The sequence below is a fragment of the Chiloscyllium plagiosum genome, chromosome 24, assembly GCF_004010195.1.
Source record: "Chiloscyllium plagiosum isolate BGI_BamShark_2017 chromosome 24, ASM401019v2, whole genome shotgun sequence".
Taxonomy (NCBI): Eukaryota; Metazoa; Chordata; class Chondrichthyes; order Orectolobiformes; family Hemiscylliidae; genus Chiloscyllium; species Chiloscyllium plagiosum.
Genome location: NC_057733.1, coordinates 49,515,502 through 49,532,528, shown reverse-complemented (window position 1 = coordinate 49,532,528; position 17,027 = coordinate 49,515,502). Strand labels below are relative to the sequence as shown.

Here is a 17,027-nt window from a genome sequence, read left to right as displayed (position 1 = left end):
TTCCCAAACCTCTGGTTTCCCACTGCTCTTCACCACATTGTATGCTTTCTATTTTGCTTTTATACTATCCCTGACCTCCGTAGACAGCCAGGGTTGTCTCATCTTCCCTGTACCATGCTTCTTTTTCCTAGGGATGAAGCTCTGCTGTATCTCCTGAATTACTCCCAGAAACCCCTGCCATTGCTGTTCCACTGTTTTCCTGTTAGGCTCCTCTCCCAGCCAATTCTAACCAGCTCCTCCCTCATGCCTCTGTCATTGCCTTTATTCATTATCTCTGATTCTATCTTCTCCCTCTCAAATTGCAGAGTAAATTCAGTCATATTATGATCACTGCCTCCTAAGGGTTCCTCAACTTTAAGCTCCCTTACCAAGTCTGCCTTGTTGCACTAAATCTAGTATTGCTTGTTCCCGAGTGGTTCCACCACTAGCTGCTCCAAAATGCCATCTCATAGACATTCCCTTTCTTGCAACCCACTACCAACCTGATTTCCCCAGTCCACCTGGACTGGACACTGGAGGAACAGACAAGCCAAACCCATCCCTTCAACTTGTGGCTTTTTAAATATTCATTTACAGGATGTGGCTGTCACTGGCCGGGCCAGTATTTATTGCCCATCCCTAATTGCCCAGAGGGCAGTTAGGAGTCAGCCACATTACTGTGGGTCTGGAGTCACATGTAGGCCAGACTGCAGAAGGATGGCAGATTTCCTTCTCTCTAGAACATTCGGCTGAATCACTGCGTCCAGTATAAATTGGTCAATCTGGGGGTTAATTCCGAGGAGTAGCTAAAACACTCCACAAAATAAAGTTGCAGTTAGGAAACAGTTTGAATTATTCTTTTATTTTTCTTCCCCCCCCACCCCGAGCACTGCAACGCTTTCATTTGCAAGGCGTGTCAAACATTCTAGGCAAAAGTGAGGGCTGCAGATGCTGGAAATCAGAGTCTAGATTAGAGTGGTGCTGGAAAAGCACAGCAGGTCAGGCAGCATCCCAGGAGCAGGAAAACCATCAGACATTACAATCTGCCCGCTCAGTGCCAGGAGATGACCCCGCGTGTGTCCCCATGGGGGGTACCTTCCCGCCCACAGCTCCCCACTGACTCACTGTGTCGCCCTGTGTTCCAGGCCTGTGCATCATCATCTCGGTGGAGGTCATGCGGCAGTCTGTCAAGCGGATGATTGACAGCGAGGAGACCATCTGGATGCAGTATCACTATTCCTGGTCATTCGCCTGCGCCAGTGCTGCCTTTGTCATCCTCTTCATCGGGGGAATCACTCTCCTGCTCATCTCTCTGCCACGTATGCCCCAAAACCCATGGGAAACGTGCATGGATGCACCACCAGAACATGTGTGAGGTGGGGGTGGGGAATCAAATTCACTCACAGGGATATGGTGGACAGCTTTATTTATGGTGGCTAAACAGGGAGACTCATCTTCAGGGGTTTCTTAAAACAAAAAAAATTCACAACTTTAATTTCAAAAAACTGAAATCGGAAATGAAAGTAAAACATGCTGGAAGAAAAAGAACTGTGGATGCTGGAAATCTGAAACAGAACTTGCTGGAGAAACTCAGCAGGTCTGGCAGCATCTGAAGCAAAGTTAATCTTCGGGTTGAAAATGAGCCCTTTGCTGTTCTGCACAAGTCCCCAGTCTGCTCCAAGCACTCTGTTCCTCTTCCTCCACACACCTTAACATTGCAGCTCATTCTCTTCCACCTCAGATTTCCTGCAGTTCCAGTATTTTCCTGTCAGGAAAAACTGAAATATTCAGGCTTTCATTCGGGGAACTCGAGACATGGGAAGTGTGTCAAGGCCTGGACATTAACCTTTCATTCTCTCCCAGATGCCTGCTGCGCATTTTGTGCTTTCTTTAAATTTCTTTAGTAGAACAACAGGACATGAATAAGTCCACTCACCGTTAATAGTGAGTCATTGATGGGGTTATGACTGGGAACTGCGTTGATGATAGCTTTGCTCTCTCACAGTCAGCGTCCTGGTAACACTGTATCATCGACACTCTTCTCAGCACTCAGCGTCGTGAGGATGTGTTTCTCAACAACGATTATTAGATTCACCTCTTGTGGGAAATGGGGCCACGTTAGCAGACCTCACTGTTGTGAATTACTGTACGTGTTCTCGGAACGGCAGGTTAAACATAAACACCTTAAATACACAGCCATAAAAATAAAAAGAAGGAACTGGGGATGCTGCAAATCTGAAAAGTAAACAGAAATTGCCGGAAAAGCTCAGCAGGTCTGGCAGCAGCTGAAGAGGGAAATCTGAGTTAACATTTCAGGGCCAGTGACCCTTCCTCAGAATTGGCAGTTAGCACAGATTCTGCCAGACCTTCGAATACACCACCACAGCTGGCTTCAGGATATTTCCTGATCAGCCTGTTGAGAGATGTTATTACATATCCCAAGAGCAGGTGGGAGTTGAACCCGTACCTCCTGGCTCAGAGGTAGGGACACGACCATTGTGCATACCACCAGCTCCAAATGTAGAGACATAGGGGATAGCAGCAGGAGGAGGCCATTTGGCCGTTGAGCCCCCTCTACTATTTATCACGATCATTGACTGATCTTCCATCGCAACAGCCTATTCCAGCCTTCTCCCCCTCACCTTTGATTCCATTTGTCCCAAGTGCTATATCTAGCTGCCTCTTAAATACATTTGGCATCAACTACCTCCTGTGGTAATGAATCCCATAGGCTTACCACTCTTTGGGTGAAGACATGTCTCCTCATCTCCATCCTAAATGGTCCACCCCGAATCCTCAGACTGTGACCCCTGGTTCTGGAAGCACCCACCATCAGGAACATCCTCCCTGCATCTACCCTGTCTAGTCCTGTTAGAATTTTACAAGTGACTATGAACCCCCCCCCCCCCCCATTTGTCTGAACTCCAGTGAAAATAATCCTAACTTAGACAATCTCTCCTCATACATCAGTCCCCCCATCCCCATAATCAGCCTGGTAAACCTTCACTGCACTCCCATGAGAGCAAGAGCAACCTTTCATAGAATTCGAACAGATTTGTCAAGCATCCTGACTCTAGCAAATCTTAGCAGGACTTATACACTTATTGGTAAGGTCCTAGAGAGTGTTGCTTGGAGTGCAGGTTCATAGCTCCTTGAAAGTGGAGTCGCAGGTAGATAGGATAGTGAAGAAGGCATTTGGTATGCTTCCCTTTATTGGTCAGAATATTGAGTACAGGAGTTGGGAGGTCATTTTGCGGCTCTACAGGACATTGGTTAGGCCTCTGTTGGAATATTGCGTGCAATTCTGGTCTCCTTCCTATCGAAAAGATGTTGTGAAACTTGAAAGGGTTCAGAAAAGATTTACAAGGATGTTGCCAGGGTTGGAGAATCTTAGCTGCAGGGAGAGGCTGAACAGGCTGGGGCTGTTTTCCCTGGAGTGTCGGAGGCTGAGGGGTGACCTTATAAGAGGTTTGTTAAATTATAAGGGGCATGGATAGGGTAAATAGACAAGGTCTTTTCCCTGGGGTGGGGTCCAGAACTGGAGGGCATAGGTTTAGGGTGAGAGGAGAAAGATAAAAGGGACCTAAGGGGCAACTTTTTCATGCAGAGGGTGATACATGTATGGAATGTGTTGTCAAAGAAAGTGGTGGACACTTGTACAATTACAGCATTTAAAAGGCATCTGGATGGGAATATGAATAGGAAGGGTTTGGAAGGATATGGGCCAGGTGCTGGCAGGTGGGATTACATTGGGTTGGCATATCTGGTCGGCATGGATGAGTTGGACCGAAGGGTCTGTTTCCGTGCTGTACGTCTCTATGACTCTATCTGGTCCTATTGCTGCTTTCTAAATGCTCTGCTATAAAGTCCTTGATAATAGTTTCGAGAATTTTCTCACTACTGATGTTTGGTTTACTGGTCTATAATTCCTGGTTTTCTCTCTGGCTCCCTTTTTGAATATTGGCTACCCTCCAATCTGCAGGGACTGTTCTAGAGTCTATAGAATCCTGGAAGATGACCACTAATGCATCTACTATTTCTATAGCCACTTCTTTAGGTATTCTGAGATGTAGATCATCAGGCCCTGATAAAGCTTAAGAAGTTCAGATCTACACATTGTTCATTGCGTTTACCTTAACAACCACTCCCCTTCCAAAATTCCCAAGCAATCTTAAACAGTTTGAGGAAGTTTTCTTTTTAATGTAGTTCAAATATCAGTATGTTTGTAGCAGCATTTACTATGGAATGTGTGAATCCATGTATGCAGATATATTCCTGACTCCAAACATAGGTTAATCCATGTATTCAACCTTGCCGTCAAATCCTGACCTTGTCTCGCAGTGACATTTTTGAGGTTTGTAAATCCACTCATTCAGGGAGAACAGCTTCAACCATCTAAAATCTCACCTGAGAGCAATAATCAGAAATAAACAATTACACCCTGGATCTGTAGCTTAACAATTGGCAAAAGCTTCAACATTGGATTATTATGTCATTCACCACTTCCCACATTTGTGTGACAAATGGCTTTGGGGTTTTTTAGATGCTGTAGAATTTATTGAGATTTCCCTAAATCTAAGCATGTGTGAAACTTGCATTTTAACTACATCACTACTCCTTACACATCCCTTTATAATAAACATATACCCAAACTTCTCCCATCAAGAAATCTGTCACAAGAGAAAATGTTTTCCTTGAAATTGGCTGTTATTTTTTTTTGCCGTGACTTTATCTCCCTTGAGTCAATATTTCGGTGATTGTGGAGGATGGGGCTTGTAGGTTGCTCTGTTCAGTGGTTCAAACAAGCACTGATGACCCTGACCCCTTTAGCTGACCCTTCTCCTAGTTTGCCCAGAAATCCTCCTGCGATTGCAGTATGTGTGACTTCTAAAATCTGTGGAGATTGCACTGGTGAAAATGCACCTCTTAAACATTGAGCTTTGCCCCGATTAGCGTTCTGCTTTTTGTGGTTGAATTACATCGAATTGGAATTACCAAACAGTCGAGAGGCTTTTGGGTCTCCACTCATGTACAGAATACTCCATGTGAGCCCGACTGATCAAGTTATTAAAAAGCACATGCTACAGCAGAGTTCCTAGTATCAAACTATACTTTGCAAATACATATTAGCTGAATTATGAGGCCTTCCCCCTCCCTCAGATACCTTTTATATAATAGTTTAATTATTAGACACGGTTGTTTGGCAGCACAGAACTTGAATATTGAGAAAAAACACATTTTGTCAAAGCCTTTCATCTTGCACTCATCAGGACAATTGACAAGAAATACCAAAGTAAAGGGGAAACAACTATAAGGAGAGAGTGTTAATTGCTGATGTTAATGATGACTGGCAGTTAACTGATAAGCTTTGTTTAAATTCTACAGCAGGCAGGCTGACTCTGATAGGGCAATATCTTGACCGGAAAATAAACCAGCAAATGGCTGTCCCCTATTATGTTGAGTTGAAACAGGCACTGTGTGTGTTTGTGTGTAATGTTCTTTCTTTGTATGTTAATATATGCAGCTTCCAGTTCTCACAAATGTGCCACAATGAGCCCAACTGACAATCCTAAATTGGTTGACAATGTAATTCTTTGTATAATCAGAATTAAAAAGCATTTGTTGTTCGATTGGGGATTTACATCTAAAACTGGATACTGTGTTTTGAAACCATGGTCAGTACTTTGCATGTTGTAACCAGCTGAAAGGACATGCTGTTTGATATTGTCTGCCAGTCTTTGGGAAGTACAGCCTACGTACTTGGCAGCATACCGATACTGAAACTAACATACCACAAGGCTCATTTGTGTGGTTGGTAGATGTCTTTTTGACTTGACGGCAGGATTTTGTTATAAACAAACACCAATCATAACTACAACATTATAGCAGCATGACACAGCAAGCTTCAAGAGTTGCTCAAACCTTTCAGATAACCTACCCAGGAAGTCTGCGCCCTTTGCAGGACCAAAATGACAGCCTTAGAGCTGTTCACGAGTTTGTGTGATTATACAGATAAAAGTGATCTGATCAGGGTAGCCGTTATCCCATCGCATGACCTTGATGTGCCCTATTTTCAGCATCAAGTTTCTACGTCCAAGAAATGGCTCTGACCTTATTTACCAAGGTGTTAATTAAGAAGCCAGTCTTACAATGTAAAGCACTATAGGAATCCCAATGTGTATATTGACTAGTGAAAGTAGGCTGTTAGTGCACAGTAGTAGAGAACTCCAGGCCAATAACTCAACTTAAGGCATCAAGAAAAGTGATTTCATTTGACTGTTAGATTTCAAATTTGAATTTGAGTGCAGGGTGGAGCCAGCCCATCAAGGAAATTCTTGCACGCAGCTATGGACTTCTGTATTGGAAGCATCTCATTTAATATTGGAAAAATGCAAGGAATAGCAGGTTACATGTGATTTCATTGAACATACAATTCTCATGGAATCCAAATAAAGATGTTTGAGGAGATGGGTCTAGCAGAGAACTCATGGCAAAGCCATTTATTTGGGATGCATAATGTAATTAAAATTGAATTCAACTGCACAAGTTACTGAGTTCATAAGTTTAGTGAGTACTGATTCACAAAATTGCTGCAGTGCAAATATCTATTGACTCTTGAATGGTGAATAGTCCAGCATTGTTAAATGAGCATATGGATGCTACATTGCTATTAATATGTGAAATCCTGTATGGTCTTCACAAATATGAAGAAGTGCTTCACCGTATAAGTGGAAAACTTGTTTGAAACTGGTTGTAGCAAGTTACCCAAACATTGGCCAGTTTATGTTGTGCCGAGTTAATCAGAGAGTTGAACGGACGTCATTTTTGTTGTCTTTTTTGTGATGATGTCCTTTTATCAAGGCTCCTAAGTAGAAAACTGATTTATAAGTAGGACCTCAGGAGATTCCTGCAATACCTGTCTGATTCTCATTGACCCATTGGCCCATCTGATCAAGATCCCGTTGTACTCTGAGGTAACCTTCTTCGCTGTCCACTACACCTCCAATTTTGGTGTCATCTGCAAACTTACTAACTGTACCTCTTATGTTCACATCTAAATCATTTACGTAAATGACGAAAAGTAGTAGACCCAGCACCAATCTTTGTGGCACTCCACTGGTCACAGGTGTCCAGTCTGAAAAGCAACCCTCCACCACCACCCTCTGTCTTCTACCTTTGAGCCAGTTCTGTATCCAAATGGCTAGTTCTCCCTGTATTCCATGAGATCTAACCTTGCTAATCAGTCTCCCATGGGGAACCTTGTTGAACGCCTTATTGAAGTCTATATCTGCCCTCATCAATCCTCTTTGTTACTTCTTCAAAAAACTCAAATCAAATCCGTGAGACATGATTTCCCACACTGACGATCCATAATCAGTCCTTGCCTTTCCAAATACATGTAAACCCTGTCTCTCAGAATTCCTCCAACAACTTGCCCACCTCCGACGTCAGGCTCACTGGTCCTATAGTTCCCTGGCTTTTCCTTACCACCCTTCTTAAATAGTGGCACCACGTTAGCCAACCTCCAGTCTTCCGGCGCCTCACCTCATACAAATATCTCAGCAAGAGGCCCAACAATCACTTCCCACAGAGTTCTGGGGTACACCTGATCAGGTCCTGGGGATTTATCCACCTTTATGCATTTCAAATCATCCAGCACCTCCTCCTCTGTAATATGGACATTTTTGAAGATGTCACATCTATTTCCCTACATTCAAAATCTTCCATGTCCTTTTCCACTGATGCACAATACTCGTTTAGTACCTCCCCCATCTCCTATGGCTCAACACACAGGCTGCCTTGCTGATCTTTGAGGGGTCCCATTCTCTCCCTAGTTGCCACTTAGTCTTTAATGTATTTAGAAAAACCCTTTGGATTCTCCTTAACCCTATTTGCTAAAGCTATCTCATGTCCCCCATTTGCCCTCCTGATTTCCCTCTTAAGTATACTCCTACTTTCTTTATACTCTTCTAAGGATTCACTCGATCTACCCTGTCTATACCTGACATATGATTCCTTTTGTCTCTTAACCAAACTCTCAATTTCTTCCAGCATTCCCTATACCTAACAGCCTTTCCTTTCACCCTGACAGGAATATACTTTCTGTGGATACTCGTTATCTCATTTCTGATGACTTCCCATTTTCCAGCTGTCTTTTTACCTACGAACAACTGCCCCCAATCGGCTTTTGAAAGTTCTTGCCTCATACCGTCAAAATTAGCCTTCCTGCAATTTAGAACTTTAACTTTTAGATTCAGTTTATCCTTTTCCATCACTATTTTAAAATAGATTTATGGCGCTGGCCCGAAAGTGCTCCCTCATTGATACTTCAGGCACCTGCCTTATTTCCCAAGAGTCGGTCAAGTTTTGCACCTTCTCTAGTAGGTACATCCACATACTGACTCAGAAAATTTTCTTGTACATACTCAACAAATTTCTCTCCATCTCAACCCTTAACACTATGGCAGTCCCAGTCGACGGTTGGAAAGTTAAAATCCCCTCCCATAGCCACCCTATTATTCTTGCAGATAACTGAAATCTTCTTACAAATTTGTTTCTCAATTTCCCACTGATTATTAGGGGGTCTATAATACAATCCCAATAACGTGACCATCTCTTTCTTATTTCTCAGTCCCACCCAAATAACTTCTCTGGATGTATTTCTGGGAGTATCCCCCCTCAGCACAGCTGTAATGCTATCCCTTATCAAAAATGCCACTCCCCCATCTCTCTTGCCTCCCTTTCTATCCTTCCTGTAGCATTTGTATCCTGGAACATTAAGCGGCCAGTCCTGCCCATCCCTGAGCCATGTTTCTGTAATTGCTATGATATCCCAGTCCCATATTTCTAACCATGCCAGGTTGAAGAGTGGCAGATGGAGTTTGATTTAGATAAATGTGGGGTGTTGCATGTTGGAAAAGCAAATCAGGGCAGGGCTTATACATTTAATGGTAAGGTCCTGGAGAGTGTTCTGAACAAAGCGACCTTGGAGTGCAGGTTCATAGCTCCTTGAAAGTAGAGTCACAGGTAGATAGGATAGTGAAGAAGGCGCCTGGTATGCTTTCCTTTATTGGTCAGAGCATTGAGTACAGGAGTTGGGAGGTCATGTTGCGGCTGAACAGGACATGGGTTAGGCCACTGTTGGAATATTGCATGCAATTCTGGTCTCCTTCCTATCGGAAGGATGTTGTGAAACTTGAAAGGGTTCAGAAAAGATTTATAAGGATGTTGCCAGGGGGATTTGAGCTACAGGGAGAGGCTGAACAGGCTGTGGCTGTTTTCCCTGGAGTGTCAGAGGCTGAGGGGTGACCTTATAGAGGTTTACAAAATTATGAGGGGCATGGATAGTTTAATAGACAAGGGGGGGAGGGGGGAAGCGGTGTCCAGAACGAGAGGGCATAATTTTAGGCTGAGAGGGGAAAGATATAAAAGAGACCTAAGGGGCAACTTTTTCATGCAAAGGGTGGTGTGTGTATGCAACAAGCTGCTAGAGGAAGTGGTAGAGGCTTGTACAATTACAGAATTTAAAAGACATCTGGGTGGGTACATGGATAGGAAGGGTTTAGAGGGATATGGGCCAACTGCTGGTAAATGGGACTAGATTAGGTTAGGATATCTGGTCGGCATGGATGAGTTGGACCGAAGGGACTGTTTCTGTGCTATACATCTCTATGACTCTATGACTGCCTGTGGTCACCTATTCCCTTATTTCCTCCTGTCCTTGAGGTATAATGTGACCACCTTGCCAGCAGTATTATCCATGTAACTCTCATGCTCACTGATGTGTGACACTGTCTCCAACCATTGCTTAACTCAAACTCCCTAATTAACAAAACTGGTAAACACTCCAGTCACTGTTACTTGCACACTGATAAAATAGCAACATGCAGAAAATTGTTCTATTATGATTAAAGGGGGTTACTTAAATGTTTCACTCAGACATGATTGCAGCAACATGAGTATTAAAATGAAAACAGTTTCGCAGAGGATAATTTTTTTGTCAATGTCATACCTGTTTTGAAACTTATACAAACGAATTTTAAATTTACACTCCTCAGTTCCAGAAGATGCATCCTGCAGGGATCCATCATTTAATACTGTACTCAACTGACGCTTCATGTGTAAGGCAGTAGGCAGTGGAGCAACAGTCATGCTAATAGATGCACTTCCCAGTTAGACTCTCAGGATAGATTTTAAGAGTAGGAAACCACGCCAATTTTTCACCCACTGAGTATAAGCATTGAAGCTTGTCTGCCATCCCAGATGTGTGGAGCTGGGGCCAAACCTGGGATCTTTGGTGGGTTTGTAAGACTTTAGATTAGATTAGATTCCCTACAGTGTGGAAACAGGCCCTTTGGCCCAACAAGCCTATACCAACCCTCCGAAGAGTAAACTACCCAGACCCATTCCCCTACCCTATATTTACTCCTGGCTAATGCACCTAACACTATGGGCAATTTAGCTTGGCCAATTCACCTGACCTGCACATCTTTGGACTATGGGAGGAAACCGGAGCACCTGAAGGAAACCCACGCAGACACCGGGAGAATGTGCAAACTCCACACAGACAGTCGCCCGAGACAGGAATCAAACCCGGGTTCCTGGTGCTGTGAGGCAGCAGTGCTAACCACTGAGCCACTGTGCCGCCCTTGTTCCAAATTCAGATAGTACAGTTTGTCATGGCCTCTTGCAAGCATGGAAGAAGACACTGTGACACAAAATGTGTGACATAAACCTAGAATCATTCTTGGTGACATTATGACCATTGAAGCAATGCAAAATTCAGTATTCCAGGTGACACAATTCAGTGTGTGGTAGCAGACTGCATGAATATAACCAGTGACTTGAATTTGATTCATTTTAATAAAAGTAGTTATTAAAATAGTACACTTAAAGATCTTGACAGGAGTATTTCCTCTCATGGGAAAGTCTAGGATCAGAGGGCACAGTCTCAGAATAAAGGGACATCAGTTTAAGGCTGAGATGAGGATAAATTTCTTCTGAGGTTTGGAAGTCATTGGAACCCCTTGCCACAGAAACATGGGGGGACAGAGTCCTTGTGTATATTTAAGGGTGAGATGGACAGATTCTTGATCAGTCAGGGAATGAATAGTTATGGGGACAGAGCAGGAAAGTGGACATGATGTATGTTGGATCAGCCAACATCCTATTGAATGAAGAGCAGGCTCGTGGGGCTAAATGGTCTAGTCCTGTTCCTATTTCTGATGGTCTTAACTATTGTACTGAACACTAATGCTCTGGGGACAGAGTTGACACTTATCATTCTTAAGCTGATCTTCTATCTCAACAATGAACGGCTCAATTGTATCTTACTTCCACTCTACTTACAAAACTGTAATGTAGAAAAGTTACGTACATTTCTTCACCAAAATTATTGGTGTTTCTTTAATTAAAAAAGTAAATAAATGAACAAACTGTGCAAAAGAAGCATTTCAGAAGCAGTGAGTCATCCATGTAACCTTTAGTTTAAGAACTACATTTAGTTGCACAAAGCCTTCACACAACTCCCCCACACCCTCCAATTTCTGCTCCATGAACAGTGGTAAAATAGGGAGGGTGGTTAAGTAACCTCTGAAAGTATACTGATATCTTCATTGATTAGTCATTAATCCACAGCCAACAACAGGTGAAAAATGAAACTTTTTGAATGAATTATTCAAATATTGGGGAAAGATGACTAGGCACCACTATAGCTCAGTGGTTAGCACTGTTGCCTCTCAGCGCCAGAGAGCCAGGTTCGATTCCATCCTCAGGCAACTGTGTTTGTGGAGTTTACACATTCTCCCCAGGTCTGCGTGAGTTTCCTCCCACAGTCCAAAGTTGTGCAGGTTAGGTGGATTGACCAGGCTAAATTGCCTATAGTGTCTAGGGTTGTGCAAGTTAGCCATGGGAAATACAAGATTATAGGGATTATGGTGGGTCTGGCTGGGAGGGTCATTATGGACTCGATGGGTCGAATGGGCCTACTTCCACACTGTAAGGATTCTCTGAAAAGAAAAGGCTACTCATATTGATCAAGGTGGTTGGAAGTGATGTGACAAGAACGCAAAGGAACATTTACAACCACGTTTAGCCCCTGTGAGGGCCCAGAAATACCAATCAGGGTCCGAAATCCATTTTTGGGAACCTGAGATTGAACAAAAACATTGACAGAGATAATGTTTTGGTGACTTCTACACTGGAAATCCCCAGACAGGAGCCTCCTGTTTGGAAACCAGGGAGACCTGTTCAGCAATCCTTGTAATCAGAATTGGTGGAGTCCATTGCCTAGCAGTCAATATCTCCTCTTCTGTAATTAATATGTGCTGAGGCACTGACAGTCACATTGACGGCTCCAGTAGAAGGGTAAGTCTATAATCTAACTCTGGAGATACAGTCCAAGTGGGTAAAGGGTTATATAGAGTGTCATGTGTGTAGAGGACTGCATGCCAAAGAAGTTAATCACTAAACAGAAATCATGAATGTACTGGAAGATCCACCACCCGGTCTAAGGTGTTTTGAGTCGGGTGACCCTGACCTACACAGGAAATCTTGTACAAATCTTAATAAAGCCATCAGGGATGCCAAGAGACAACACCAGACTAGAGTCCCAGACTAGGCGAAATTGAGTACAGCAGATGCTGGAGATTATAGAGTTGAGAGTGTGGCACTGGAAAAGCCCAGCAGGTCAGGCAGCATCCGAGGAGCAGGGGAAATAGATGTTTCAGATTAACCACATGAACACACATCAACTGTGGCAAGGCTTACACAATATAACAGGTTACAAAGCAAAGCCTTGCTGACAACACATCCCTCCCCAATGAGCTCAATGTATTCCATACTCGTTTAGAACAGAAGGTCAGTGAAATGATGTCACCGGCTCGGACAGCCTCAGGTGTACCTGTACCCACTTGTTGCCGCCACAGATATCAGGTCAGCCTTCTTGAGGGTGAACCCACAGAGAGCGACTGGCCCAGATGGAATCCCCAGCCGTGCACTCAGATCCTGTGTGGACCAGCTGGTGGGAGTATTTGCAGACATCTTTAACCTCTCCTTACTGCAATGTGAGGGTGCCAACTCCTTCAAGAAGGCCACTATCATTTTTGGGCTAAAGAAAAGTCAAGCAACGTACCTTAATGACTACCACTCGGTGGCTCTGACATGCATTATTATGAAGTACTTTGAAAGGTTAGCAATGCCGCACATCAACTCCGGCCTCGCTTGACTCGCTACAATTCACCTACTGTCACAGCAGACGCCATCTCCTTGGCCCGACACTCATCCCTGGAACATCTGGATAACAAGGACACCTATACATCAGGCTCCTATTTATTGACTTTAGCTCCATCTTCAACACCTCCAACAAAACTCTGCGCCAAACTCTGAGACCTAGGCCTCTGCTCCACTCCATCTGCAACCGGATCCTCTACTTCCTGACTCACAAACTGCAATCAGTAAGGATAGGCGACATCTCTTCCACAATAATCTGCAATATCAGTGCTGCACAAGGCGGCCTACTCAGCCTCTTACTCACAAGTCCTTATACACTCACGGCTGTGTGGCCAAACTCAGCTCTAACTCCGTTAACAAGTTTGCTGATGACACCACTGTAGGGCCTCAGATCTCAAGCAACTACGAGATGGAATACAGGAAAGAAATAGACAGCTTACTAGCATGGTGTGAAGACAACAGTCTCTCCCTCAATGTCAGCAAAATGTAGCAGCTGATCATCGACTTCAGGAAGAGGAATGGAGGACACGCCCCTGTCCGTATCAATGGGGCGGAGGTAGAGGTGGTTGAGAGCTTCAGTTTCCTGAGAGTAAATATCATCAACAATCTGCCCTGGTCCATCCACATTAACACTACAGTCAGGAAAGCACACCAACACTTCTACTTCCTCAGAAGGCTAAGGAAATTCAGCGATGTCCACAATGACTTTTACCATTTTTGAGAGATGCACCATAGAAAGCATCCTATCTGGACGTACCATAGCTCGGTATGGGAACTGCTCTGCCCAAGACCATAAGAAATTAGAGAGCTTTGAACACAGCCCAGTCCATCACATAAACCAGCCTCCCTTCCATTGGCTCCTCAGGAAAACAGACATCAAAGAACCCACCCACCACAGTTATACTCTCTTCCATCCGGCAGAAAATACTAACATTTGAAAACAAATACCAACAGATTCAAGAACAGCTTCTTCCCTGCTGATATCAGACTTTTGAACAGATCTCTTATATATTAGAGTTGATCTTGCTCTGCAACTTCTCTGTAGCTGTAAAACTATATTCTGCATTCTGTTCTATTATCTTGAAGTACTTATGTCAGGTATAATTTGTCTATTCAGCACACAAAACAATAGTTTTCACTGTATCTCAGTACATGTGACAAGAAAAAATAAATCAAATGTATGGATGGTGCATGAGTGTTTAAATGGAGGGATGGGGGATGGTTTGTTGGGTGTTGGTGAGAGTGGGGAAGTTGGGGCTTGGGATTGATGGTGGGAGGGGGAAATATGTCAGGGGACACATCAGACCTTTGCAGGAGGGGGTTGTGGAAGTGGGCCCGGGCCCTGCAAGCCTGCTCAGGGGTTTGGGAAACGCAGTTGGGGATGAAGGGCTTTTGCCTGAAACGTCAATTTTCCTGCTCCTCGGATGCTGCCTGACCTGCTGTGCATTTTCAGCAATACTCTAATTTAGAACTCTGTTTTCCAGCATCTGCAATCCTTGTTTTTGCCTATATTGGGGTGAAGTAGGACTTCAAATGCTTTAACATTTCCCAGGTAATTATTCAGCTTCACAGAGCTGGAACCTTCCGTCACATTCCGAGGATGGGAATATTTGAATGTCAGGATAATTTCCTCAGAGTCAGCAGCAGAACCAGGATTCAGTTTGCGCAGCTGCACATCACAATTGCTGCTTTCCAAAAACAAACTATCTTTCAGGGTGGTGCCAGGAAATGCAACTGAAAATGGGGTCATCACCAAAAACAACTTTTAATCCACTGCTCGAGAGGAGCCGGATTTAAAATAATGACCAGTTCAGCGTTACTTCAGAACTGATGATTTCCCCACACCCCTAACCTCCTCCCTCCCCTCCCCATTGTTCCCCTTCCTCACTCCACTCCACCTCCCCCCCGCCTCCTCACTCCCCTCTCCACCTTCCCATGTGTTGACTTGGTGAACCCTCTGGACACTGTCACTCCCTCCTCTTGTTCTGGTTCCACTCCGTTCCAAGGGCCGGTGTCTGGGGAAGAGCTGAGTCACTTGAATGATTCTGGCCCAGTTGTTCAAACTCCACTCATACCAAAATCATGCAAATTCCATGGTTTAAATTCCTTGATCCCTTTCACTGCTTTCACAGATTTGTTTTTTTCTGTGCTAACTGCACTGAAAATAAACCTGGCCATTAAACCTGATCCCAGTGGACAGGGCTTTGCTCAGTCCACATGAAGGCGTTGCAGAGGGGAGGCACAATTGAAGGACCTTACCAAGCAATCCAAGATATGGAATAAACCTTTAAAACAGTGGAATTACTTCCCTCTGTTGGCGCCTCTATCTCCCTCTTTATATACGGCCTTTTAACTTGACAATGCTGCCGTAACTTATCCGGGAGTGTTTTACAATGTCAAAAATACTTTACAATTACAAATTATGTTATAATGAAGGGGAACATCCTAGAATCAATCAGGTGGAGACTCTGTGTCTATGGGGTCTTTCTGAAAGGGCGAATGAGATATTTTCTAATCAACCCTTTCAGAGGTGTTATTCTGGAGTAGTTAGGGCTTGAACCTAGGCTTCCCAGCTCAGAGGTAGAGACACTACCACTGTGCCACAAGAGCCCCCTGAATGGGTGAATTAAGCTGGTCTGAACTGCTTCCCTCATTCAGGATTTATTTGCCAATCAGAAAATTAAACCATGCAATCAGGAACCTGCTGCAGACCTTGACATACAGTCTAGAGTTATCTACTTTTGTAAGCAGAGGCACCAAGAGTAAGGGGACATTTATGTGGAAAAACACTTGTCTCTTCACTGTCTATTCCCCTTTAATAATTCAGATACAATTAACTTCATTATTCTGCATTCACTATGCTGCCTTGGAATATTGCAACCAATTTAAAACTGAAACCAAACACCGAAAAACAAATCCATTAAAAGTTGAGCAAGATGATGTAAACTGAATAAACTGTATACAAATGGTATGGAAATGATGAATGTGAACGTTAGTAAGTGGACCAGTGCAGAATTGTCTAACATCCTCAGCACTCCTCCTACCTATGTCGTTGAGCAAGATGATGTAAACTGAATAAACTGTATACAAATGGTATGGAAATGATGAATGTGAACGTTAGTAAGTGGACCAGTGCAGAATTAATTTAGGAATTTATTCCCTATAAATAACACTAAAAAATAAACGAGAATAGTTCTGCAGTTGCACCTGGCAAATTATCAGCTTCTCAGTAAGGCTGCAAAGGAACGATATACCATTAGCATTTATAACAAGCAGTAAAACCCATTAAAACCACTCATTACATGAATAAGCCACTTGAAAGTATTCACGAGAGATAGGATCTTGCCAAAATTATTTAAACATAAACATCACATTCCTTTGCTTCACCGAGTCTACTCAGCAGAGAAACCAGCTATGTTCAGCTTGGATCTCTGGTCTGTAGGAAGATAGCTGCATAAAGGTGGCTTCGAGATGTTAGTGGTTTCAGCACCTCTGTCCTGACCTCTTCTGTTGACAGAACAATATTTCTTACATACCTATTCATGTGGTGCAGTGTGACGTTGCTTCATAATCCTCCAGTGAAATACCCGGTGTTTTTTTTTACAATATTGAAGGTGCTATATAAATTATTCTTCTGTGAACAACAGGCTAAACAGGTCTGTGCTGAGCCATCACATGCTGCATTGTAGAATACACACTCATGTGAGGACACCCAACAATCTGTACACCAGCACAGAACCATTACCTTCATCAGGGAAGAACTAGGAAGAATGTTGGCAGATGCAGCAAAAAGACATTTCATCCATTCTATATATAAA

At 43.5% G+C, this 17,027-nt stretch overlaps 1 protein-coding gene across 1 annotated transcript in view; it reads left to right on the top strand.

Annotated features, from left to right (window-relative positions):
• LOC122562279 (voltage-dependent calcium channel gamma-1 subunit-like) overlaps positions 1-2,254 on the top strand; it is a 27,231-nt gene extending 24,977 nt beyond the window's left edge. The window contains exon 4 of the mRNA XM_043715071.1: positions 1,125-2,254. Coding sequence (XP_043571006.1) covers positions 1,125-1,354 — 230 coding nt within the window. The 3' untranslated portion in view covers positions 1,355-2,254. The remainder of the gene's footprint in view (positions 1-1,124) is intronic.
• Positions 2,255-17,027: the final 14,773 nt, after the last annotated feature.